Source organism: Oscarella lobularis, chromosome 4 (genome assembly GCF_947507565.1).
Source record: "Oscarella lobularis chromosome 4, ooOscLobu1.1, whole genome shotgun sequence".
NCBI lineage: Eukaryota > Metazoa > Porifera > Homoscleromorpha > Homosclerophorida > Oscarellidae > Oscarella > Oscarella lobularis.
The window spans coordinates 1,283,782-1,305,084 of NC_089178.1; the positions used below are offsets into that span (position 1 = coordinate 1,283,782).

Sequence of the window (21,303 nt, forward strand, 5' to 3'; positions counted from 1 at the left end):
CTGCGTTTCCAGGGATGACGCGATAGCTCAACGGGCAGGGGGGGGGTGCTGGGAGGGGACCGAATGCAGAAACCACGGGGCACGTGACGGGTCGGGGTTCGAATCACGAAGCGTTCTCTTTTTTTTTTCTTTTTTTTCTTTTTCTTTCTGTACCTAACCGGCGATATACGATCACCCGCGACTGTGGCTTAACCGCCCGTAGCATGGTGGTTCCAGGGGGGCGAAGCCCCCCTCTGCGACCTATGCTCATTGGGGCGGTTAAGCCCGGAGCGGGGCCGCCACAGATACCAGTAAGGTTTAGGGTTAGGGTTGGGTTAGGTACATGAAAAAAACGCTTTATAAGCTCTCTACTCTATAGTGCGCTAGACTGTCGTAACAATAGCCTCAGAGGTCCAGTTACGACTGTCGTAACAATAGCCACTGCCTTTTCGAAGATGGCGGAAAGCGGTCTCGATTCCTTTAATCAACCAGCGCAGCAGCCGCAACAGCAGCAATCAGCATCTCAGCCACCGGCATCGCTCGCAGACATAAGCGGACGAAGCCTAGCAGGTGGGGGCCCCCCATCGGGAACAACCGTATCGACAACAACGCCATCTTCGTCGTTGCGTCTCGTCGCCATGCCCCCTCCCACTCCATCATCCCAATCAGCAGCCGACTATCTCGCCTACAAACGACGCCGATCGATGTCATTCGAAGCGAATCCGACCGTTCGAAAACGCCAAGCGAATCGTCTTCTCGCCAAACTCAAAGCGACGATCAACGAATTCGCAACGCGCGTCGGACAGCAAGCGGTCGTCGTTCTAACGAGCGGCAAAAGCAGCACAGGATCGAACGAGACCCCAATGGGAATCAAAGTGTTCGGCGCTTCGCCCCTCGATTCGGTGATTCGACGCGAAAAGGACGAAATCTTAAAAGAACTTCAAGCGGCTGCTCTTTACGCTTCGACTCAACCGGCTCCCCCCGTCGACAAATTCGATCTTCCGCGTCTCGTCGTCGACGGCGTGCACGTGCCGCTCGATAAAATGACCCAAGCCCAATTACGAGCTTTTATACCGGGAATGCTCAAAGCGTCGCTTCAGCGCGGGAAACCCGGATGGGGAAAGGAAGAATTGCGTCCGGAATGGTGGCCGCACACCGTTCCGTGGCAGAACGTGCGTAGCGACGGACGCGACGTACAGCAGAAGGAACAGCAGACGTGGACCGATGCTCTTCGTTCCGTCATTCATTCCTGTTATCAGTATCACGATCGGCTTGATTTGCTTTCGGAGAAGAGTCCGGAGGAAGCGGTGGCCGACGCTTCTAAAGGAGTTGTTGTTAGTAGCATTGGTGCTGTTAGTTCGCCGGCTTTGGAACAACAGCTCATTATTCAGCAGTCTGCCTTGCAACAGATTCCCGCTGATGGAACGATTCTTCTTCAACATCACTCTCTTGATCCGTCTTCTATCAATATTCAGGATATGTATATTTTGACGTCGGATGGCGGGCAAGTTGTCATACCGACGGCGAATCAGCAAGTGGAAGTGACGAGCGTTGCTCAAGGAAACGTCATCGCTCAGCAAGAGTCCAATGAAGCGGTTGAAGTGGATGTTGACATTAATGCCTAAGAGGAGAGGAGACACGAGTACTTGTACTGACTGTAGAATTAGAATAGCTTTGGATCATGTGGTAAATACCCTTTGCATTTGTCTGATTTACATAAACACGTGATTCGACTTTGATGATATGTTGCTGATTGAATTTCTCCGCCTCCTCCTCCTCCCCCTCCTCCGCTGTAGTCCAGTGTCAGCTCCTCCTCGGCGTCGATGTCTCTTAGAGCGAATATTGCCAGTCTTGGTACTATCGTTTCTACTCGCACTGGAAAAACGGCGCAATTGGCGTCGCACGAATGATTCATGTACTTGGCGAGAGTGAAACTCTGCGACGCGTCAATGTAAGTGCAAAGGACTTCGTTGCGAGCCGAAATATGTTCTCGAAGAACGAAGATCCAATTCGTGTTTTGCAAGCCTTCTCGAATCAGAGCCTCTTTCTTTCTCACCACTTGTCCGAAATACTCGCAGATAAATTTTCCAGCAGGAAGATGACCTAAGAGAAAAAGTGTGAGCAAACGATCGAGGTAGGCCTACAGTGTCCATTTTATTTACTCAATGTTCTCAGAGCGAGTCCTTTTGCTCCGGCCCGATAGACCTGTAAAGGTGCATTTGATCCATTCTGGACGGTTCTGTTGGGACACGTTCTGCTGCACGTGCACTGGCTATTGCATTCGTATAAAACGGCTCTATCGAAGCTTTCGAGGCAACCTCGATCGTCGCACACTGCACCGTTGGATAGAATGCATAAACATCCAACGCCACAAACGCCGTCACAGTCGCAACTAACGCTCATTCCCCCGTCTGAACCGACTTAGCGCACTCTAATCGTCGTCCGTTAGCAACGCGACATGTCTACAAGCAGACAAGAGAAAATAGAGCGCTACTTGAGCGAAAACAAGATAGCCGAACTGATTTCGAACATCACGACTGCTCTCGTTTATAAGAGACCGGGTAAAAATAAAAAAGAAGGCGTTGCTAAGCAAAACCGTTTCTCTCACCGGCACCATATGGCCATCGCGATCCCTTTTATTATTAGACGATCCCAAAGCATTCATTGTGAACTTTCTCGAAAAATTGAAAAAGCTACGAGAAGACGAGGAGACGTACGGCGAGAGCGCTTTTTTCGACGAGCACAATCTCGTCGCTCTCTTCGGTCTCATGGACGTCACCGGTCAAGGTTTCATTACGAAAAGTCAATATACGCAAGGTGAGTTTCTACCTCGAGTCGTTGAAGAATTCCAATTCATTGAATTTCGTCAGCTTTCAAGGCTTTGGGAGTGAGTGATTTCAACGAGCATCCACTGGGTCACGATCTAGACAAAATCTCAAAAAATGCGTTTTTGCGTGAAGCGTGAGTATCAACATGAAGTTCAACTTCAAACGTTGCCTGGATCTTTGCTTTTTTTAGAAAAAACGCTTTACGAAAGTCGACGTCAACTTTCTCTTGAAAATTTTAAATTCTAGCTAGACACGTGCAGTAAATAAATAAATAAAATCGATGAGCTCCCTAAGGAACCTTCCACATTGTTTGCTTTTGGGCTAAAATGGGCCCAGATCCTGATACCTGTCTTTGACTGGCATAGTCTGTTAGAGCTGTCAAAGTAAGTGGCTCCCATCCTCTGGCCCTCGGCTTCGAAGACGTCGTAACTGGGGGCAGAGTCCAAGGGGTGTCAGCGCTTTCAACTCGAATAACTACGGGGTTATCTGGAGGAGGAGTTGCAAAATCGGCTTTCTCTGGGGGCAAGTGTACAAGACTATTAGCGCTTTCTACTTTTTTCACGACCGGTTTCTAGACGAAAACAGCAATAGAGCATATATACTGTATATGTACTTTTTAGGTGTATACTACTAACTTCGTATTTTCTGTATGTTCCTCCTGCTTGTTCGGGATTATATAGTTTCTTGGTTTGAACGAGCTTCTTGGCTTGACGTTGATGACGATGAGACATCTCGTACATGACTTGCTTAGCAAAAAACGCCTCTCTCATTGGCTTCAACGCCTTAGTGGATACGGAAAATTTCTACTGCGACAAGATCAACGTAGTTTGTGCTATTTACCTCTTCTTCCTCACTCACACCTTCTAAGCCAACTAAAGGCTCTAATTAATTAATTTTCATACCTTATATGGTATGTTGGGTTACCTGGGTGACCGTAATTCCTTGCGATTCTCCTATGTCTATCGAGTCGCTCTGTGCGTCGCTTTTCCAAGCTCTAAACGTCGTGATCGTTCGCTTTTTGGCGCGAACGTATAAGTTTTCTTACGAGAAGAATGCTTTTGCGTCCTCGTTCCTTGGCCATTTCGCGCTGAACGTCGTCGACGCGAAACTCGGGCGTTTTACGAGTCAGCTGAAATGACGACGCCCCTTTCGACTAACGCGACCGTCAATCCAACGTCTGTACTCGTAAACGATTGCCCTACCTCACTAGACTGGCTTGAAAGAGCTTCCATTTACGTGGAGGACTTAGCAACGAATACGGGCTTCATGCGTCACATGTCTCTAATTTCTTATTGACAGGATGCAAATTGGTCGAGTTGAAGCATAAACGCTTGGTTGGGAGACACTATAGATCGTCTTTCTTTGATAAATTTCAAGGCCTCACTTGCACTCATTCTACACATTTTGCTAGAATTTTTTCCACATCTGTACTTCTGATACTTACTGCTCACTTTTGATTAGATACGCAATAACAAAAGCTGCTGATCTACTCACACCCTATACAGAGCACCATAAAATACGCCGGGGTGGCTACACTGTACTTACTCTAGAGCAGTGCACAAGAACTCGGCCATTCGCTCGTTTGACGTTTTCTAGGAAATCTATAGCTGTTTCAAAGTGTGCAGACAAGTCCTCTTGAAGTGAGTCCTCCACAGAGATTCTGCTATATTGAAGAGAAAAAGCAGAAGAATCTAAGGAAATCAATCATTAGTCTGATCTTTAGGCATTGCATCATCGATGACCTTCAAAGTGATCTCTGCATTCCGTAGTACAATTCAAAATGTGACTTAGTTTTAAATTTTGAATGATCTACGTAAGGCAATGATTATAAAATACCAAAGGCACCTACGAACCTTTTCTTCATCTGCACAAATTTTCGAGCCCAGAAATATGTGGTCCGTGATCTTTTGAGGATAACAGAGCCGAGGGTCACAGTCAGGATGATCAGTGCACAGAAAAGGAAATTCTTTGCAAAATCGATCGTAACCGCCTTCAAGAAGCCAAATCGACCGAATCTTCGGCCGCTCTCGAAATCTAATCAATAATTTTAATTAACGAATGCCTCCCCGACTCACTGCTTTATCGACCTTTCTAAGATTTTTTTATTATCATCCGAAGGTTTTACACAGACGGTACCGTCTTCATCGTATGCTATGACGAGGTCTTGCTGCTCATGCTTCTCCCATTCGCCGGCGGCTGCAGGTTCGGCGCGATCGAGATGAGCCTTCTCGTATGCAGACGTCGATCTCAGATCGACGATGAGATAGTCCCATAAGTACGAATTGAAAACCTGTGTCGCAGACGGTACAACGAAAGTCATTTCCCTTTCGTTTTGCAGTAGTGTACGCTAAAGACCCGCCCCTTTCATCCCCTGTTTCCGCTCGGATGTACAAAAGTAAAAAAGATGTCAAATATTTCCAATGCAAATGTACTTTGTTTGAAGATACTCGTCAATGCCGTACTTCGATCCTTCTCGTCCCAGACCCGACTGTTTGACTCCGCCAAATGGTGCAACCTCTGTCGAGATGAGACCCTCATTCACTCCCACCATACCGCATTCGAGAGTTTCAGCTACCCTCCAAATTTGACTTACATCACGCGAGTAGAAATAACCTAATATAAAGTGTTTTTTTAAAATATATAGATATATCAAAGTGATGGCATCTCGTACCAGCAAGACCAAAGGGAGTATCATTAGCCAATGCTACAACCTCGGCTTCCGACTTAAATCTTAAAAAATATACTAAATTCTCTAAGCTTGAATTTCCTGTCAGTGACTACTTGATTATTGGCGCTACAGGACCAAACGTTTCCTCGTGTGCAGCCAGCGTTTCCTTTGAGCAATCAGTGAGCAAAGTCGGCTGAAAAAAGGTGCCACCCAAGTCGTGCAACGAGCCCCCACACTCGAGTTTGGCGCCTTTGGATAGAGCGTCCTCAATGTGCTGCTTAACCTAAGTTATTCAAAAAAGATGTTTGGGATTGTTTGAGATAGAATTATGACGTACTTTTTCTACAGCTCGCTGATTTATGAGTGGGCCTTGTTGAACTCCTTCTTCGAAGCCGTTTCCAACTTTTAGTCCAAGAACGGCCTTTTTAAATTTAGCGCAGAATGCGTCGTAGACGTTCTCTTGAACAAAAAAACGATTGGCACACACGCAAGTCTGGAAAGAGTCAGTAGAGCGAAAAATTCAATATTTAATTACTTCTTACCTGACCAGAATTTCGGAACTTTGACGCCATTGCTCCGTCGACTGCTGCGTCAATATCGGCGCTATCAAAAACAATAAACGGAGCAAGGCCACCAAGTTCAAGAGAGAGCTTCTTAATCGAATCTCCTGACCACTTCATGAGAGTCTAGAAAAAACGAGACTGCTATAGTAATACAGTACTCTATTATTAATTTATTGATTCATTTGTCTCGCCTTTCCCACAGCAGTCGAACCCGTAAACGAAACCTTGGCAACGTGCTCATGCATCGCCAGCATGTGACCAACGGACGAAACCTGATTGCGCGAGCAGGTGACAGTGTTATAAACCCCAGGCGGAAAACCCGCTTCTTCAGCCAACTAGAAAAAATTGAAGGTGCACGGAATCTAGGTGTACATCAGTGACACTCTCACTTTTGCCAACGCCAATGCGGTCAGAGGCGTATCTTCAGCGGGTTTCACTACGGTCGTGCAACCGGCTGCAAGAGCAGCCGCCGCTTTTCGAGTTATCATAGCCATAGGAAAATTCCACTAACAAAAAAGGTCACCCACACACACACGTAGTCTATATTCTAGATATCTACAGGTGTTATAAGAGCGGATACGCCGACTGGTTGTTTGATGACTAGCAGACGTTTCTTTGGCGAAATCGTCGGAATGACGTCTCCGTATGTTCGCTTCGCTTCCTCTGCGAACCATTCAATGTAGGAGGCGCCGTACGCCACTTCGCCGCGACTCTCCGTAAGTGGCTTGCCCTGTTCGGAAACTGTCTTCTTTTTGAGGGTCAATGTAGTATAGAATTACCTGTTCTGCAGTCATGATGCGAGCCAAATCCTCTCCATTCGACTTGACGAGATTGTGCCACTTTCGAAGCAGGTCACTCCTCGCCTACAAGACTTTTACGCACATAGTCGCGTTTTCTGCGTACAGTACGTCCTACTTTGGCCGGCGTTTCTGACCAAGACGTTCTTGCTCTGTAGGCGTGCTGAATTGCAGAAAGTGCGTCGTGCTCGTCCATGTCTGGCACCGAAGCGAGAGTGGCTCCCGTCGCCGGATTGCGCACCGGAAAGACTGCGCCGCTTCTCGAGCTAACCCATGCTCCGCCGACGAATGCCCTGTCGCAAATCAGAAGCGATTTCGTGATAAAATCCGCAGCTTTCGACATGGTACAGTAAACGCGCGCTATCAAATCAGTCCCCAAAAATAAACCTAAGTCAAAAAATCAATACTTTGTCTGCATCCAACATCGCCAGCATGCGTCCCATGTAGTCTAGTAATGAGCGAGCTATGTAACCTACAGCTCATTCTCAATGAATAGGCTTTGCCTATCATTCGACTTTCCTTGACCAATTTAGTGGCGCATTGAGCGCCGAAGGAAAAGAGAAAGAGATAGGAAAAGAGTCAAGAAAAAGAGAAGAGGTAAGGCAAAGACTTTCGTACATGAAAAACGAACTAAAACGTAAAACACAGAAAACAAGCCAATCACTTTACAGAAGACTCAGCAGCAGACTAATAATTAACTTTTACTGACGCTCTTTATATACGCGTCATGTAAAACATCAACAAAATTTTCATCATTCTGAAAAGAGAACAGACTTGCCATGCACATCTATTCCATATACGTACCTCTCCCTTACCTTTATCAGGTGAAGCAACGCCTCTTGCATTTGTTGCCTTGTTAGCGGATGAACTTCTCGCTTTAATCTCCTCACTTTGCCTTCAACCAAACGTTCACTTTCCTCGCGTTGCTCCTGCTGCTCTACAGCGCATTCAAAGTCCTCGGGTCTTAGCATTACTTGCGGCTGCGATGCCTCCTCTGCCAATTGACTCAGACGATCAGGACTGAGCAGCGGTTCTTTGTTTTCCTTCACCTGCAGCAGAGACGTGTATCCCGTCGCCGCTGCTCCTGGCGGCGACGGCTCCGATTTAGGTGACGCAAGTAATTGTTTCAGCAAGTCTGTTGACTCTGCTCGTTTCTGCGTCTCCTCCGCTTGCTGCATCGTCACAGTAGACGATGAAGGAGTCGTACGTTTTTCTTGGGATGGTTTCCCTACGGAGACTGACGCTATTGCGGGATCGATGGCAGTGAGAGAATGAGCACTGCCAGTGCCAACAGATGCTGAATCAGTTCTGGGTTTCGATGGTGGGGGCTTCTGTGAGAGGGAAGCCGATTTCGGAGCTGAAGACGACGACTTGCTCAGACTGTTTAAAAAAATGATATTTGCAGAATTTTTTTTATGTTGCGATTTGATTTGCCTTAGAATGCAGTTTCGACCGACGTCTTGAAACTCGTTTTTCTTGTAGAACCAAATGCCGTAGATCGATTCTAAAAAGAAAAATGATTGGAATGCGGTCTCGTTTCGTCACTTTCGATTTTTTTCACTGTTTGGTTTCTTGTAGAGGACGAAGGGCTCTTGAGCTTGGAAATCCAGTTCTGGCGTTATCAATTCCGACACGTTCTGCGTGCTTTGTCGATTCAAGATGAAAAATCCCCATCGAGGCGGCTCAGACCTGCGCGAAAGTGAGTTCCACGAGGAGGGCCCCCTTAGAGGGCTCGTTTACCTTCGGAACACGAACAATGCACCCTCGGTGTTTGTGGATTTCTGTAAAGAAGAGAATTCGTAGAAAAAGAGAGGCAATTGGACGTCTGCTTGCCCACGAAGACGACGAGTCGTACAAGTACAAGGCAACGTGGCTGGCAGTGGCTGTGATCGCCTCCACTTTCTCGTCGTAGCGCTTGAGTGCTGCTAGATTGATCAGTTCAGCTGATCCAGCGGATCCTGCAGGGGTACTTTTAGCAGCCCACATTGGCAATGATACGGGTGGTCTAATACGGGGTGTGCGGCAGATTGAATTTTTGACACTCAAAAATTAAAGAAATGCGCTGTTGTACGCCTTATGAGTTAAAAAAGAACTGGACTAGCCCCTTTTCGATCACAAAACAAAGAAAAAAAAGATCGAATTTTTGACACTCAAGAATTAAAGAAATGCATTGTTGTAAGCCTTATATAAAAGAACTGAAATAGTTAGCCCTTTTCGATCACAAAACAAAGAAAAAAAAGAGGGCCTGTCCGGGATTCGAACCCGGGACCACTCGCACCCTAAGCGAGTATCATACCCCTAGACCAACAGGCCCGGACGATTTATCGATGAAGATATGAGCATCTTATTGTAATCGAGAAAGAATATCTACACATCGAGCACAACTGCTTCGAATTCGCACTTTGCTAAGATAAATAGTAAACACAGGACTCCTTGATCTAACTCTTTTTGAGTTCTAGTTGAAGTTTCTGATGACGATTTCTTACATTTCTGATGAACAAACTGACTGAGAAATTACGAAAGTTTAGATCCCGTTTTTAAAGAAATGTTCACACACGGAAAGAAAAAAGGGTACCGTATGCGACAGTACAACACAAAACTAACATTAGACTAGTTAGAAACCGGGTGGCGGTGGCGGCGGCGGCGGCGGAGGAGGAGGCGGAGGCGGTGGTGGCGGCGGCGGTCCTCCCGCAGGCGGCGGTGGAGGAGGCGGAGGGCCAGAGCTAGCATCAGCCGATCCCTCAGCTGAGGCGTCTCCTCCACTGGCGCCGCCGCCACTATCTCCCTTCGCCTCCTTTTCCTCCGTTTCCTCAGCAGCAGTCTTATCCGCCCGAAAGAATATTCTCGCACTGCTAAGGGAGTAGGAAAGAAGATCGAATTCCTACCAGAAGAGATCGCTGTAATAAAAGTCAAAATAATTTCCGTACACGTACCTTGCGAAGTTGCTCCAAGCGTTTGACGGTCAGAGTGATGGTTTGCTGCAGTTTCTCATCCTGCCGTCCCCTGCGCATCGACTCACTAGTCTTCGCCTAAACAAAAAATTATTCTGTGTATATTATTTCCATATTTGAAACGACGCACCGCTTCCCGTGTGTATTTCTCCGTAACGGATTGAAACCAATGGAGAGAATCAAAAGCTCTATACTGATCCAGAAGTTTCAAAATGTATGCTATCCCTGCAAAGAAATCATTTCCAAACAGAACATAATAGGCGAAACGAACCCATGGCAAAGCCATCGTCTGTAAAGGCAGCTCCCGTCTTGTTCTTCTTGCTCATCTTTTCCTTAGCATTCATTAGATACTCGACAAAATTTACCGTCTAGTACGACTATGAGGAAGAGTGAGGTGAGAATCCCTGCGACTATTACCAGCGGTGGAACGATAACGTAGAAATATCTCAAGTGTTTCTGCTTGTCGGTGCGAAACACGGGAGAGAAAACGTCAACGAGGAGCTAGCGAGAGCCGACGTATCTCAAATACCGGTATCTATTTCGTGCGTTACGTTTACCTTGAAATATTCCGTTCCTTCGGTGAAATTCTTCGCTAAATTCGAAACGGCTGCGTCGACGAGGCCGGCCGACTCTTTCGCTTCGCCGCTCATTCCCTCGAGAGAGACGAGCTCTTCGAACGAAATAATATCCTCGAGATCAGGCACAAATCTTTTAGAAAAAAAAGAAATAAAATAATAATAATAATAATACTACAGCTTAGATGTACCCAATACCTGATTGCATCTGCACAACAATGAAGACCTCCTGATCGAATCATGCGCACGTAGCCCATTGCATTTCCTGAAATTCCTCTCTAAGTTTTGACCGTCTCTAATGCATATGATATTGAACCTATTTCGCTGATCAGCATTCTGAATTGGTCCAAATAGCTGAGGCCTTCTGGTGTGACGCCAAGCTTTCGAATGCCTTTGTTAAATCGTTCTGCTCTTTCGTACGGATACTGGTGCCATTCCAATATATTTATATAGTCTATTTTGAGTGGACTCAGCTTACTTTCTGATCAATTTCATCTTTTGAATCTTTGAAGAAGCGAATTTCCTGTAGGAAGACATATAAAAATAAATGAGATCGTTCCTCGTGGAAGAGTTGCGCGCCTTTATAAGTTTGGCTTTGATGTGCTCGTCAAAGAGAAATTGCGAAAAGATAAAGAATCTCTTCTTGAGATACTGATACGTAAAGTTGACCTAAAATGACCACGTGAGTTCATGAGAACAAAAAGGAGACAACGCATACGGTTGTATTCATTATTCCAGTGCCGTGAGTTCGAATTGAATTGGCAACATGACGTATATTGATCGTATTCAAATGCTTATTATTCGACGATCTTTCAACAAACACCTAAAGCAAATAGACAGAAAAAAATCAACAAAAAGCGCCCCTTTTACTTGATTATTCAAATTGTAGAGAAAACGAGTGACAAATACGTGAATATTCCTCATGATCTCAAGCACGTCTAATCCCTTTAGGAAGCCGACAAGTAAAAATCTCGTTTTAATTAAAAGAATAATCCATTTCTTGCCTGTTCGAGTGTTTGACTTGGAAGATGAACTTCAAGCATCGAAAGTCCGTACTTCTGCGCGGCGAGATCGCGCATTTCTCCGTACGTTTTCCATCCGTGAAGTGCAACAGTTGTCAGATTATAGAAAGTCCGATCGAGATAGTGAGTCACTTCGGCTAAAAAAAGTTTTTTCACAGGAACAACGCATATTTAATTTTTTTTAAATTGCCTCTCATGTCGATGTGCCCGCGAAAAAAACGTATCGGTTTGACTCTGAGGAAGGGAGACAGGTCACGCAATCCCACCTATATAAAATAATTAATTTTTTTCATAAGAAAAGGGAAGGAGAATGACTCGAAAAGGATTTCTGTCGTCGAGTTTGAGATGAGCGTGCGTTGATAAGCGAAGATCCTCCTCAATGTTCTTACACAAGGGCGAAAGAATGTGCTGAAAAACCAAAGGTGCTTCCTTGATGTTCTCTTTCAAGGGGAGGGGGGCTGTCTTACGTCCTGAAGCTTTCCCTTGACTTCGTTTTCGAACGCTTCAGCTAGGGCGTCCGACGATTCTTCGTGAACGGCGGCGTAAGGCGGCGCTGCTGCGTCCCTCAACGCAGAAAACATGTACTGCGAGAAAGACATGAAAAAAAAAGCGTCCCAATGCCTTCGCTAATAGCGTACGCGAATCCTATTCGCTTCGGTCGGATTCTCGAACAATTCAGTAAAGTAGGGCCCAATGAGATACTAGAGAATATACGCTAGTAGGAGAGTTAAGAGTCTAAGGAGTTATTTACTCGATGCCAATAGAGAAAGCTGCAGTCGCACGCCCAACGAAGTCTGCCTCTAAGCTGCGCTACCGCCTCTATCTTTTTCATGGCATCAAACAAGGCCGCTGATTCGTCTTCGCGAAAAATGCGCGCCTGCAAAATCAAACTAGGGTCTCGAAAAAGGAACTAAAGCGCCGTGAGGGTTGCGTACCACGCCTTGGGCTACGCCGAGAGCGAGATCGGCGACGAGAAGACGAGATTTTGTACCTGGCCCGTTGAGACACGACTGTAGAAGATTCAGACCGGCTAAAACGTCCTAAGAAGACGCTAGCGTAACGTCTCTACGCTCTCTATAACTGTCTACTTACCAGTTTTTTGTTTGGTAAACGTTTCTCGGCTACCAGGCGTTTCTGGATTAGAAAATGACGTCAAAAACTATCGTGGAAATCGACGAATAATTTACTCTCGCGTTGGTGACAGCCGTTAGACATTTTAACGCTTGATGCTGAATTATTTGCGTCATCGTTTGTGCAATAAGCATCGCACAACGATGAAACGTCGCTTCGATGATCTGTAGAGACATGAGAGGACGAGGATGATGTCTGGAGAACTCACTTTGAGTATTTCCACGAGACGACATATGGATAGGACTTTGGTTTTCGTCAGAGGCGCGTTTAGTGCCGTGTGGAGATTGAGCACGGTTCTCACCAAGTGGCAAATGGAATGAGCGTATTTAAGACCCTGTAGAGGTGCGTGAGAAAAAACGACGGGTGATTTCTCCACAATCCTTACCGTTATGAAAAGCATGGTACGTTTGGACAAGTCTTGAACGTTATCCACCGGTCCAAGAGAATCCATTTGAATCATCCACGAAGAAACGATGAAATAGTAATTTTGAGCTTCTCTATTGATCGTTTTTATATGGAAGAATACGCGTGCTAGGTGCTACTTGCCTTGGGAGAGCTTGACCTTGGGCTGTGAGCCACTGTTTCACTGTGCTCTGGTCCACTTTCATCTGTTTCTTGTCTAAGACTTTAAGCATGTCGGGAAAGTAGTTGGAGAGAAATTGGTTCGGAAACCAGACGACGTTTCCGACGAGATGAACGGCAGGCAACTAGGCACGATATCAATAATTGATTATTGATTATCTATAGGCCGCTCTCTACTTTCTTGTGAATGTCCCATAGTCCCTTGAGAAACTTTTTATCGAGGACGCGGAATATTTGAAAGTGAAGCACAGCCAAACAGCACAGTCCCACAAATCTGTGCCGATGATCTAGGTCATTGTTTTCCGCTAAAAATAGATTATTTATCAACATAATTATTTGGATATTTATTGTACCCAATCTCGGTTCCAAATAAGCAAAGAATGAGCGAATATTGACGGTGAATTCATTGTTGAGGAACTGACTGCCTGAAACGACTACCTGATCGCCGTCGTACGGCTGACGCAAACAATTCTTTAATAGAGAGAGAACACTCATGTATAAGAAAAAATGATGTGAAAATTATCTCGTACCAAAAGTATCGTTCCATCCATTAATTCGCCTTCCAATTTCGCTAGGAACTTTTCAAAGGGACGAAGCTTGTCGTCTGTCGTTCCAAATTTCTCCGCGGAGCCGAAAACAGATTTCAGCATTCTAGAAATTCGAAATAAAGCGTCTATCTCATCTAAATCCGAAGTCATACCTTTTGTATTGCGTCCAGTGCTCTCTTAATAACCTTGCCTGACCAATGATCATATCCAAAGTAAGAAGAACAGTCAGCGCGTCTCCCAAGTGCTCAAAAACGGTCTAAATTGAAAGGATAGTCTTTGTAAGGGGCTCTTTAGAGTCGCTGAACCTGTAGGTGAACGCCTGTTGAGTCCATCACGACTTGAATAGGACCGTAGCGCTCTTGGTGAGGCAAGTAGAGAGCGGCTAACTGGTGAATGACGTTCTTTACAACCAAACACACGCGCCCAACGAAATTAGACAATTCCTATAAATTCAATTAATTATTTAGAAGACATATTAATGTGATCTTTGTTTTGGACCTGAAGGAGAGGCAAAATTCGTCCGAATTGAAGTTGAGCTTCGCCCTCTTGCAAAGGTGCGTCGACAGCTGTAAAAATTTAATTAATTAAAAATTAAATTAATTATTTTTACATCGTTCTCCGTATAATAGGAGAGGCGTGTAGAATTTTGTTTCAGCCTGAAAACGAGTTATTGATCCGGATATATTTAATTACGTCATAAATAGAATACCTCCTTTTTCAAATCTTCAATTTCAATGCACAAAGCGGCGAACACCGTCAATACTTTATCCAAAATCTGTAATTTTAATTAATTAATTAATTGACAATACTTTTTGTAGCAGGAAGCAGGAAGTTGCCTTATTTTCGCTTTTGACCAAATCAAGAAGGGAGATGTCCTCGTGGGGAATATACTGAGAGAATATACAAAAAATCGGTTTTTTTTTCTCGATACTTACGCCTAAATCAACGGCGTCCGTTTCCCAATCCCACGACTTTGCCGACGTGTCGTCAAGAGCATCTTCGAAATCGCGCAGCTGCAAGGCGTATCCTTGCAGAAATCGACCGTAATTGCGCTTCTGCACTTTGACGACGATTCCTAGAGAGATATGTCCCTATGCCTTTGCAGAGTTCCTTCCAAACTAATTCTATGCACTTTTTGAACCGTCATCGAAAGGATCGAACTCCCAATCGGCTGCTTTTCGTCTCGATTTGGCGTCCGAACTCGTCATGGCTAAGAGTCATGTGCTTTTAACGCACGTACTACGTCACGTGAATGGCGCCATTGAGGAGAAATCATACAGTACTAGCCGTGTACCCGTCTTCGACGGGAATATTAATGTGATTACATAATAACTAGAGAATGATGGCCCGGTGTTCACCGTGTTGCCATCATGCAGAGCCTCCCACCGCTTACCGTACGCGAGTGCATAACATAGTGTGACGTCATAGTTTTTATGCTGTCACATATTCACGTTGTCATTACAGCCGTTAGCTACTACAGCTCAGTCCTACCTACATACTGTAAATACAGTACTTGCATGATTGCTGTGTTTTCCTAATTAGGCGCTTTTCTGACGTACAGTACAGTGCGTGCCAGCATAAATGGCCACAAAACGCGCGCTAAGATCACTGTAGATCACTCGCTGCAAGACATACAGTGTCACTGTGTGTCAACGAAAATCGCTCTAATGCCTATTTTAAACAGGGATGTCAGTTTGACTTTTGTGGGACGTACTCCCAAAGATTTAAATTTTTTGCAAGTTTAGCGCGCGCTAATTTTGTAAAGGAAAGAACATTTTCAAATTCGCCGATAATAAATTTCTAAACAATGCACGTGAGAAGCCATTTATAGAGTGAGTTTCTTTCTAACTTGATCCCTAACGGAAAAAAATGCATTTCTATTTACGTCACGTGACATCCGTTTCTTTCCACCGAATTACTGTATTGAAAATCAAAGATAATAAAGTTTTAGAAAATGGAATAAAGTGACAGATGAGTTTATGAAAGCCGTCATATGTTGTTTGAAACTGGAAAAAAAACGAACTTTTCTGTGTTCTTAGCAAAACGTATAGAAACGTTGTCTGCGGTGAAATCAAAACCGTTTTCTTACAAAATAGACGTAAATAGAAATGCTAGACTTCATTGGAAATCCTTGATGTGACGATCAAACGTCAAAACTACGCCAAATGTAAACTACGCTCTGAATTCCTCGCGCGCTACTAAAAGTCCCGTTTGGCCATTTATGCTGGCACGCACTGTACTGTATTTGATAATGTGCTCTGTATTTGAGGAGGACCTATGCATGTGTACGGGTCATATTTCCTGTTACCCGTACACGCGTACATACCCACCCATATACTGTACATGTGACTGGATACTTTTGATTGTGACGTCAGAGCGTGACAATCAAAACTGTCGTTTCGGTTTCTCAGCGCATTTATAACACGGAAAATAGCACAGATCAATTGGAAATAAGGGTTTCTAAGCATTTTTTTCGTTTCTGAAAGAAAAAACGCTTTATTCGCGCCGTAAATCGCCTTTTTCGGGTCACCGTTTTCGGCCCTATGTCACGCATGCGCTTTACAAAGTGAGGGTTTTTCTTATGTGACGTCACAATGCCGAGCGTGACGAACAGACAGACAGACAGACAGACAGACAGACATACATACAGACACTTCCGGCCCTAAGATCACGTTTGAAAGAGCCTCCCTCCGTCGTTATACGGGCTCCACCCGTACAACTGTGGTGGTCGGCTCCATTAAATTTCTGCGATTGTTTAGTAATATTCCCACACCACATCAGCAGAGAGAACCTGTTTGCTGGCGTGGCCTGGGTACCCGTACCCGAGATGTGCCCAGATAGCACCGCTGCGTGTACCCGTCGAATATCTTTGCCCGTCGAATATGTGTATCGGTCGAATACGTGCACCGTAGAATACGTGTACCCCTCGAATACGTGTATCCGTCGAATACGTGTACCCGTCGAATACGTGTACCCGTCGAATACGTGTACCCGTCGAATACGTGTACCCGTCGAATACGTGTACCCGTCGAACACGTTTAGCCGTGTACCCGTCTTCGACGGGTGTATTATTATAATATTTAAATTTCTGTGATTGTTTTGTAATATTCCCACACCACATCAGCAGAGAGAACCTGTTTTCTGGCGTGGCCTGGGTACCCGAGATGTGCCCAGATAGCACCGCTACGTGTACCCGTCGAATACGTTTGCCCGTCGAATATGTGTATCGGTCGAATACGTGCACCGTAGAATACGTGTACCCGTCGAATATGTGTATCCGTCGAATACGTGTACCCGTGGAATACGTGTACCCGTGGAATAAGTTGACCCTTCGAATACGTGTACCCGTCGAATACGTGCGTGTACCCGTCGAATACGTGTATCCGTCGAATACGTCTACCCGTCGAATACGTCTACCCGTCGAATACGTCTACCCGTCGAATACGTACCCGTCGAACACGTGTACCCGTCGAACACGTGTACCCGTCGAATACGTTTATACACGTGTTTTAATACTAATTAAAGTTATGCACGTGTTATGTAATAATGCGACTGACTGACTACATATTTATGTACTTTGGGCGAAGGCCAGTATAGCGAGTAAGAAAAGAATATACGGGACATCGAAGCGAACCACACGCTCACAGGCGAACCCGGCGAGGGCCCCTCGGAGACACTAACCAAACCTAAACACGCTCGAACGTTCGACGAAGAGGTTCGCGGAGGCGGCGCGACGATCGGAAGCGAAACGGCGGCAAATAAGGCGGCCGAAGATCGGCGAGTAGGCGTGTCCAATTCGGATTCTTAGCGCGCGCTTAGGGCCTTAAGTTCTTTTGAGTATAGATAAAAGCTAAGCACAGCTATCTATGATGACGCTACAAAAAGCTGTACAAACAAAAAAGCTATTAATGTGTGCAAACAAAAAGTTCATTACTTATTTACTGTTTCTAGCTCCTCCTTTAGTTTTTTCAGAAGGCTAACCTCTTTTGAATCGGACTTCAACTGATCATTGCCAAGAGTAGCCCAGGACTGTGACTCCCGGGCCGTCTCCGCTTCAAATGAGACTTTCGACAAGTCAACTGATAATAAGTCATTTTCCTTGGCTTTCAGAGAATTCAAAAACTGAGATACGGTGAATTCTGATTGCAAACATTCTGTAATTTCAATTGCCCGTTTCAAGGCAATTTTTGCACACGCGCGCGCTTGTCCAATTGAAGCCTCGTCAATGTCGGCTAATTTTAGACAAATGTCAGCAATTACATTGCAAACTTTAGCAATCTTCTGGTGATTGGCGGTCAAGAGTGTTTTCTGGACACCCAAGGAAGCGCGAGCCTCTTGAATAGCACAACGAAGAAAGTGCATTTTTTCGGCGTCTGTCTGACTCTTAAAAGAGGCTTTATCAAGATAAAGTTTTGCCATTTCTCGCTTCATCCAAGCGGTAAATCGATGTTGTGATCCATACCTATTTTCAACCTTTCTTAGCGCTTCCAAACAGGAATCAAAATTTCTATCAAACTCCTTCTTATCGTTACCCAAAGAACTGCGTGCTGTGCTCACGCGTACGTGAGCCTGCAAAAGCTCGTATCTGTATTCATGTTCTTCAAGAGCCCTGACACCCTTGTCAAAGCATGCAATCGCTTTGCCGTATTCGCGAAGACTGTGGTGAGCTCGACCAACTGCGCCATATATGCTTCCCTTATCATGTACATAGCTGGCTGTTGAATCATTAGCACGTAGTTCAAAGCGTTCCAGTGCTTCGCTGTCCTCAAGATATTTAAGCGTCTTTTGGCAGTCTCCAGCATCTAAAAATACTTCTGCGTAGGCAATCTGTGCCAAAGCTAAATTTTCCTTTTGCTTTTCTTCACCATCAGAATATTCAACTCGCAATTCCCAAAGGCGCACCGACTTCGAAATAAGTTTTTTGGCTTCATTGAGATCGCCGCGTCTCCTTTCGACTTCTCCCAAATACTGCAGCGTAGAGGCGTGAAATGCTGAACTGAGCAGTTCGCCGTCTTCTCTAGCACGTTCAAGAGCTGCCAGCAGGATCTTTTTCCCGTCGATAAAATGTCCCAAAATCGAGTTCATTCGCCCAACGTGCATGAGAAAGTGTGGATCAAGGAATCTGTTCTGTTTCGGATTTGGCCCAATCAGTTTAGCAGCGTGAGGAAGTAACGCTTCGTAGACGGGCATCATGTTGGTTCTAAATTTTTTAAAAGCTGCCTGCAGCAACTTTGATAGCATCTGCTTTTCATTTGACTTTAAGCTTGAATAAAAGTTCTTCACTTGTCTTGCAATTTCCGCATGCATCACAATTCGACTGTTCCGCTCCGTTGCAGGATCTGCATTGTCAAAGTCAATGAGGTGACATTTCTTTAGATTGCGTAGAAGTACGTGAAGCTCCATGGGAACGAAGTCGTAACTTTCAGGATTTCCTCTACTAGAACATCGTGCTTGAGACACTGCTGGCTTCAGCCGTCTTCCAAGAGCGCTACTATCATCCAGCCCATCAATTCCAAGAGTGAAAAGATGAATTGGGACCGGATTTGGTGCGTCGGAATGAGCCAGGACAATCAATAATTCCTTTTCTTCTTTTCCTGAAATAGCCCGCCTAATACATTCCCCATATACCCACTGCCTTTCAAATTTTCCTTTCTCCAACAAAAGAAGGTCCTTTTTTGGTTGACTCCATTTGTAGTAGTCATGCAAAGTAACGCTATTCTCATTCACAAACGCAGACACCAGGTCAAGGAGCAAAGGTATTCCCCCAATAGCCTTTGCTATGTTTCTAGCTGCTTCGCCATCCTCATCGTTTATATTGGAAACATGTCTATCGATAAGCGCAGTTTCAACACTCTTTTCCGACAGAGGAAATAGTTTGTGATAATGAAGATCGACGTCTAGGCAGCCCACCTTTTTCAGTGTTGCCTGTGTTGTAAATATGCAATGAACTTCCGGTGGAAGAGCGTCTTCTAAAAACCGATAAACCGTATATTTCTTAGTGCTGGACTCATTGGATTTATTGAGTCCATCAAAGACGAGAAGAATGCGTTCCTTTTTCCTTCTAAAAGAGTAGACCCAACTTCTAGCGCACTCAAATGACTCAATGAAGTGATATTCGCCAGGCCGGCCAGTAGCTGACTCAAGCGGGTCAAGCCATGGACGAATTTGACTGATCTTGCAAATAGATTGTTGAAAATTGTTTTCATTTGAACAGGTAATGTACCAGACGACGTCATATTGGTTCTTAATTTCATGAACTAGCTTAAGTGCCAGTGAGGTTTTTCCGATGCCCGCCATACCACCAATAGCAACAACTCCGCTTCTTTTAAGTATTGCAAGAACGTCTTCTAAATCCTTTTTCCTTCCTACAAGTTCTACTTCCTTGTTCTCGGGAACATCAAAAAGCGTTGTTCTGTTTGCTGGTCCTGATTGGCTAGACTGCCTTGCCAAGCCCCTTGCCAGTGACGTTGGAGAAGTCTTCGAAGTCAAAGGCTCATCTTGTGTCAGATCCCCATCTTGTGTCAGATCCACGCATCGTGTCTCATCTTGAAGTGAAACTGCCAAAAATGAAAATGCTGTTACATTTTTAGTTTTGTTGAGATTGCCATGCTAGACTTACAGTGACTAAGAAGCTCTTGAGCAGCAGTAGCATGACCAACTTCGCATAAAACCTTTAGCAATTCCTGAAAGCTGCCATCAGAACAGCTCCAGCAATATAGACGTTGACAAATTTCTTCAGCTGTTTCAGCATCATCGCTAATATTGCCCAGCTTTTGTAATATAGAAGACCAGCCAGTGTGACAAGGACAAGGAAGCTGAACAACTTTCTGCAAGATGCCATAACTGACGTTGGCCAAATTGGATGGAAGATTAGTCCAAATTCTAGAAAACATGATTTGATTTAGATTATTGGCGCCTGCAATAAAAAGGTTTCATTAATTCAAAAAGTATTTCTCTGTTGACTGATAATGGCTTACTATCCTTTCGGCGAACTTTTCCACAGAAAAGCAGCATTTCAAAGGCAGCCAGTTTTTCATCAAGTAAATAGGCTGCTTTTGCCACCTCAAGAGCTGGAACATGTCCTTGCTCCAGGCAATATGCTAGGCATGCGGAGGGCTCCCTTCGTGCTTTTTCAATTTCAAAAACGGTTTCTGTCGAGAAGTTCAAGAGTTGAGCAAGAGGTAGGATCCTTGATGGATTCATGGAACGAAGGACATTCTCAAATTGCTGTCGGTTGCAGGTTTCGTGTGTCGAAACCGAGTCCACGCCTTCATCCCCTCCTTGCTCCACCTCCTTCTTCGTACCGTGACTGTACAGCCGGATATAAAGAAAGGAGAGAAATATGACGACAACAGTGACGATAGCAGTGACGACCACACTGAGAACGATGCTGAACATTGCGCTGCAACAGAACAGGAACGTAGCTGCGGGGTCGAACGTTGAGAATGCGATGCGCACTGGCACAGCGTAGGCTGCCACTTTCCTTGCGTCATTTGCCACGTGCGGGACGATAATATCAGAAAACAGTATGCTAATGAAAAAGTCTTCAAAAGGATTGCGTTGTAAAAGAGACGTTGTTAAACGAAACAGCTGAAAATGAGGGCAAGGAAACTGTAATCCATAAAAAAAGAGAACGGCGTCCCGGATGTGAAGAAGATG

At 45.0% G+C, this 21,303-nt stretch overlaps 9 protein-coding genes and 1 non-coding gene across 10 annotated transcripts; 2 read left to right on the forward strand and 8 right to left on the reverse strand.

Annotated features, from left to right (window-relative positions):
• The first annotated feature begins 421 nt into the window (after nucleotides 1-421).
• LOC136186046 (nuclear respiratory factor 1-like) lies at nucleotides 422-1,721 on the forward strand. Its single transcript, XM_065973287.1, has one exon. The coding sequence runs from the start codon at nucleotides 435-437 to the stop codon at nucleotides 1,602-1,604; it is 1,170 nt and encodes a 389-aa protein (XP_065829359.1). The 5' UTR covers nucleotides 422-434; the 3' UTR covers nucleotides 1,605-1,721.
• On the reverse strand, nucleotides 1,568-2,382 carry LOC136186047 (histone-lysine N-methyltransferase SETMAR-like). Its single transcript, XM_065973288.1, has 2 exons — nucleotides 2,142-2,382; nucleotides 1,568-2,082 (listed from the first exon to the last, which is right to left on the reverse strand). Exons 1-2 carry the CDS (start codon nucleotides 2,380-2,382, stop codon nucleotides 1,643-1,645), a joined length of 681 nt encoding a protein of 226 aa, XP_065829360.1. The 3' UTR covers nucleotides 1,568-1,642.
• Nucleotides 2,383-2,418: 36 nt separating this feature from the next.
• LOC136185667 (EF-hand calcium-binding domain-containing protein 10-like) lies at nucleotides 2,419-3,118 on the forward strand. Its single transcript, XM_065972835.1, has 4 exons — nucleotides 2,419-2,540; nucleotides 2,626-2,796; nucleotides 2,850-2,940; nucleotides 2,998-3,118. Exons 1-4 carry the CDS (start codon nucleotides 2,438-2,440, stop codon nucleotides 3,035-3,037), a joined length of 405 nt encoding a protein of 134 aa, XP_065828907.1. The 5' UTR covers nucleotides 2,419-2,437; the 3' UTR covers nucleotides 3,038-3,118.
• On the reverse strand, nucleotides 3,023-4,084 carry LOC136185665 (uncharacterized). Its single transcript, XM_065972833.1, has 6 exons — nucleotides 4,010-4,084; nucleotides 3,853-3,960; nucleotides 3,732-3,801; nucleotides 3,648-3,679; nucleotides 3,443-3,589; nucleotides 3,023-3,378 (listed from the first exon to the last, which is right to left on the reverse strand). The coding sequence occupies exons 1-6, from the start codon at nucleotides 4,037-4,039 to the stop codon at nucleotides 3,097-3,099; spliced, it is 669 nt and encodes a 222-aa protein (XP_065828905.1). The 5' UTR covers nucleotides 4,040-4,084; the 3' UTR covers nucleotides 3,023-3,096.
• Nucleotides 4,063-5,142, reverse strand: LOC136185664 (dual specificity protein phosphatase 1-A-like). The gene is made up of 6 exons (XM_065972832.1): nucleotides 4,895-5,142; nucleotides 4,661-4,841; nucleotides 4,550-4,616; nucleotides 4,353-4,498; nucleotides 4,252-4,304; nucleotides 4,063-4,202 (listed from the first exon to the last, which is right to left on the reverse strand). Exons 1-6 carry the CDS (start codon nucleotides 5,125-5,127, stop codon nucleotides 4,097-4,099), a joined length of 786 nt encoding a protein of 261 aa, XP_065828904.1. The 5' UTR covers nucleotides 5,128-5,142; the 3' UTR covers nucleotides 4,063-4,096.
• On the reverse strand, nucleotides 5,136-7,188 carry LOC136185663 (glutarate-semialdehyde dehydrogenase-like). Its single transcript, XM_065972830.1, has 10 exons — nucleotides 6,954-7,188; nucleotides 6,818-6,901; nucleotides 6,598-6,768; nucleotides 6,428-6,544; nucleotides 6,230-6,373; nucleotides 6,018-6,161; nucleotides 5,813-5,968; nucleotides 5,589-5,758; nucleotides 5,479-5,537; nucleotides 5,136-5,420 (listed from the first exon to the last, which is right to left on the reverse strand). The coding sequence occupies exons 1-10, from the start codon at nucleotides 7,176-7,178 to the stop codon at nucleotides 5,215-5,217; spliced, it is 1,476 nt and encodes a 491-aa protein (XP_065828902.1). The 5' UTR covers nucleotides 7,179-7,188; the 3' UTR covers nucleotides 5,136-5,214.
• Nucleotides 7,189-7,195: 7 nt separating this feature from the next.
• Nucleotides 7,196-8,821, reverse strand: LOC136185666 (mRNA-decapping enzyme 1B-like). The gene is made up of 6 exons (XM_065972834.1): nucleotides 8,669-8,821; nucleotides 8,576-8,616; nucleotides 8,397-8,524; nucleotides 8,270-8,339; nucleotides 7,651-8,215; nucleotides 7,196-7,592 (listed from the first exon to the last, which is right to left on the reverse strand). The coding sequence occupies exons 1-6, from the start codon at nucleotides 8,819-8,821 to the stop codon at nucleotides 7,530-7,532; spliced, it is 1,020 nt and encodes a 339-aa protein (XP_065828906.1). The 3' UTR covers nucleotides 7,196-7,529.
• A 255-nt stretch (nucleotides 8,822-9,076) lies between these two features.
• On the reverse strand, nucleotides 9,077-9,148 carry Trnap-agg (transfer RNA proline (anticodon AGG)). The gene has a single exon. It is a non-coding gene; the product is annotated as a tRNA-Pro (tRNA).
• A 201-nt stretch (nucleotides 9,149-9,349) lies between these two features.
• Nucleotides 9,350-14,874, reverse strand: LOC136185641 (WASH complex subunit 4-like). The gene is made up of 35 exons (XM_065972810.1): nucleotides 14,777-14,874; nucleotides 14,580-14,719; nucleotides 14,481-14,534; nucleotides 14,354-14,419; nucleotides 14,255-14,300; nucleotides 14,143-14,210; nucleotides 13,950-14,087; nucleotides 13,797-13,900; nucleotides 13,627-13,747; nucleotides 13,450-13,567; nucleotides 13,274-13,401; nucleotides 13,061-13,221; nucleotides 12,900-13,011; nucleotides 12,723-12,848; nucleotides 12,571-12,678; nucleotides 12,476-12,517; nucleotides 12,319-12,423; nucleotides 12,135-12,260; nucleotides 12,022-12,084; nucleotides 11,851-11,967; nucleotides 11,699-11,791; nucleotides 11,574-11,649; nucleotides 11,366-11,520; nucleotides 11,232-11,306; nucleotides 11,080-11,184; nucleotides 10,941-11,030; nucleotides 10,840-10,884; nucleotides 10,678-10,786; nucleotides 10,560-10,626; nucleotides 10,344-10,494; nucleotides 10,204-10,287; nucleotides 10,058-10,154; nucleotides 9,917-10,011; nucleotides 9,769-9,864; nucleotides 9,350-9,716 (listed from the first exon to the last, which is right to left on the reverse strand). Exons 1-35 carry the CDS (start codon nucleotides 14,850-14,852, stop codon nucleotides 9,450-9,452), a joined length of 3,624 nt encoding a protein of 1,207 aa, XP_065828882.1. The 5' UTR covers nucleotides 14,853-14,874; the 3' UTR covers nucleotides 9,350-9,449.
• Nucleotides 14,875-17,468: 2,594 nt separating this feature from the next.
• Nucleotides 17,469-21,275, reverse strand: LOC136186582 (uncharacterized). The gene is made up of 3 exons (XM_065973973.1): nucleotides 20,622-21,275; nucleotides 20,264-20,560; nucleotides 17,469-20,201 (listed from the first exon to the last, which is right to left on the reverse strand). The coding sequence occupies exons 1-3, from the start codon at nucleotides 21,040-21,042 to the stop codon at nucleotides 17,575-17,577; spliced, it is 3,345 nt and encodes a 1,114-aa protein (XP_065830045.1). The 5' UTR covers nucleotides 21,043-21,275; the 3' UTR covers nucleotides 17,469-17,574.
• Nucleotides 21,276-21,303: the final 28 nt, after the last annotated feature.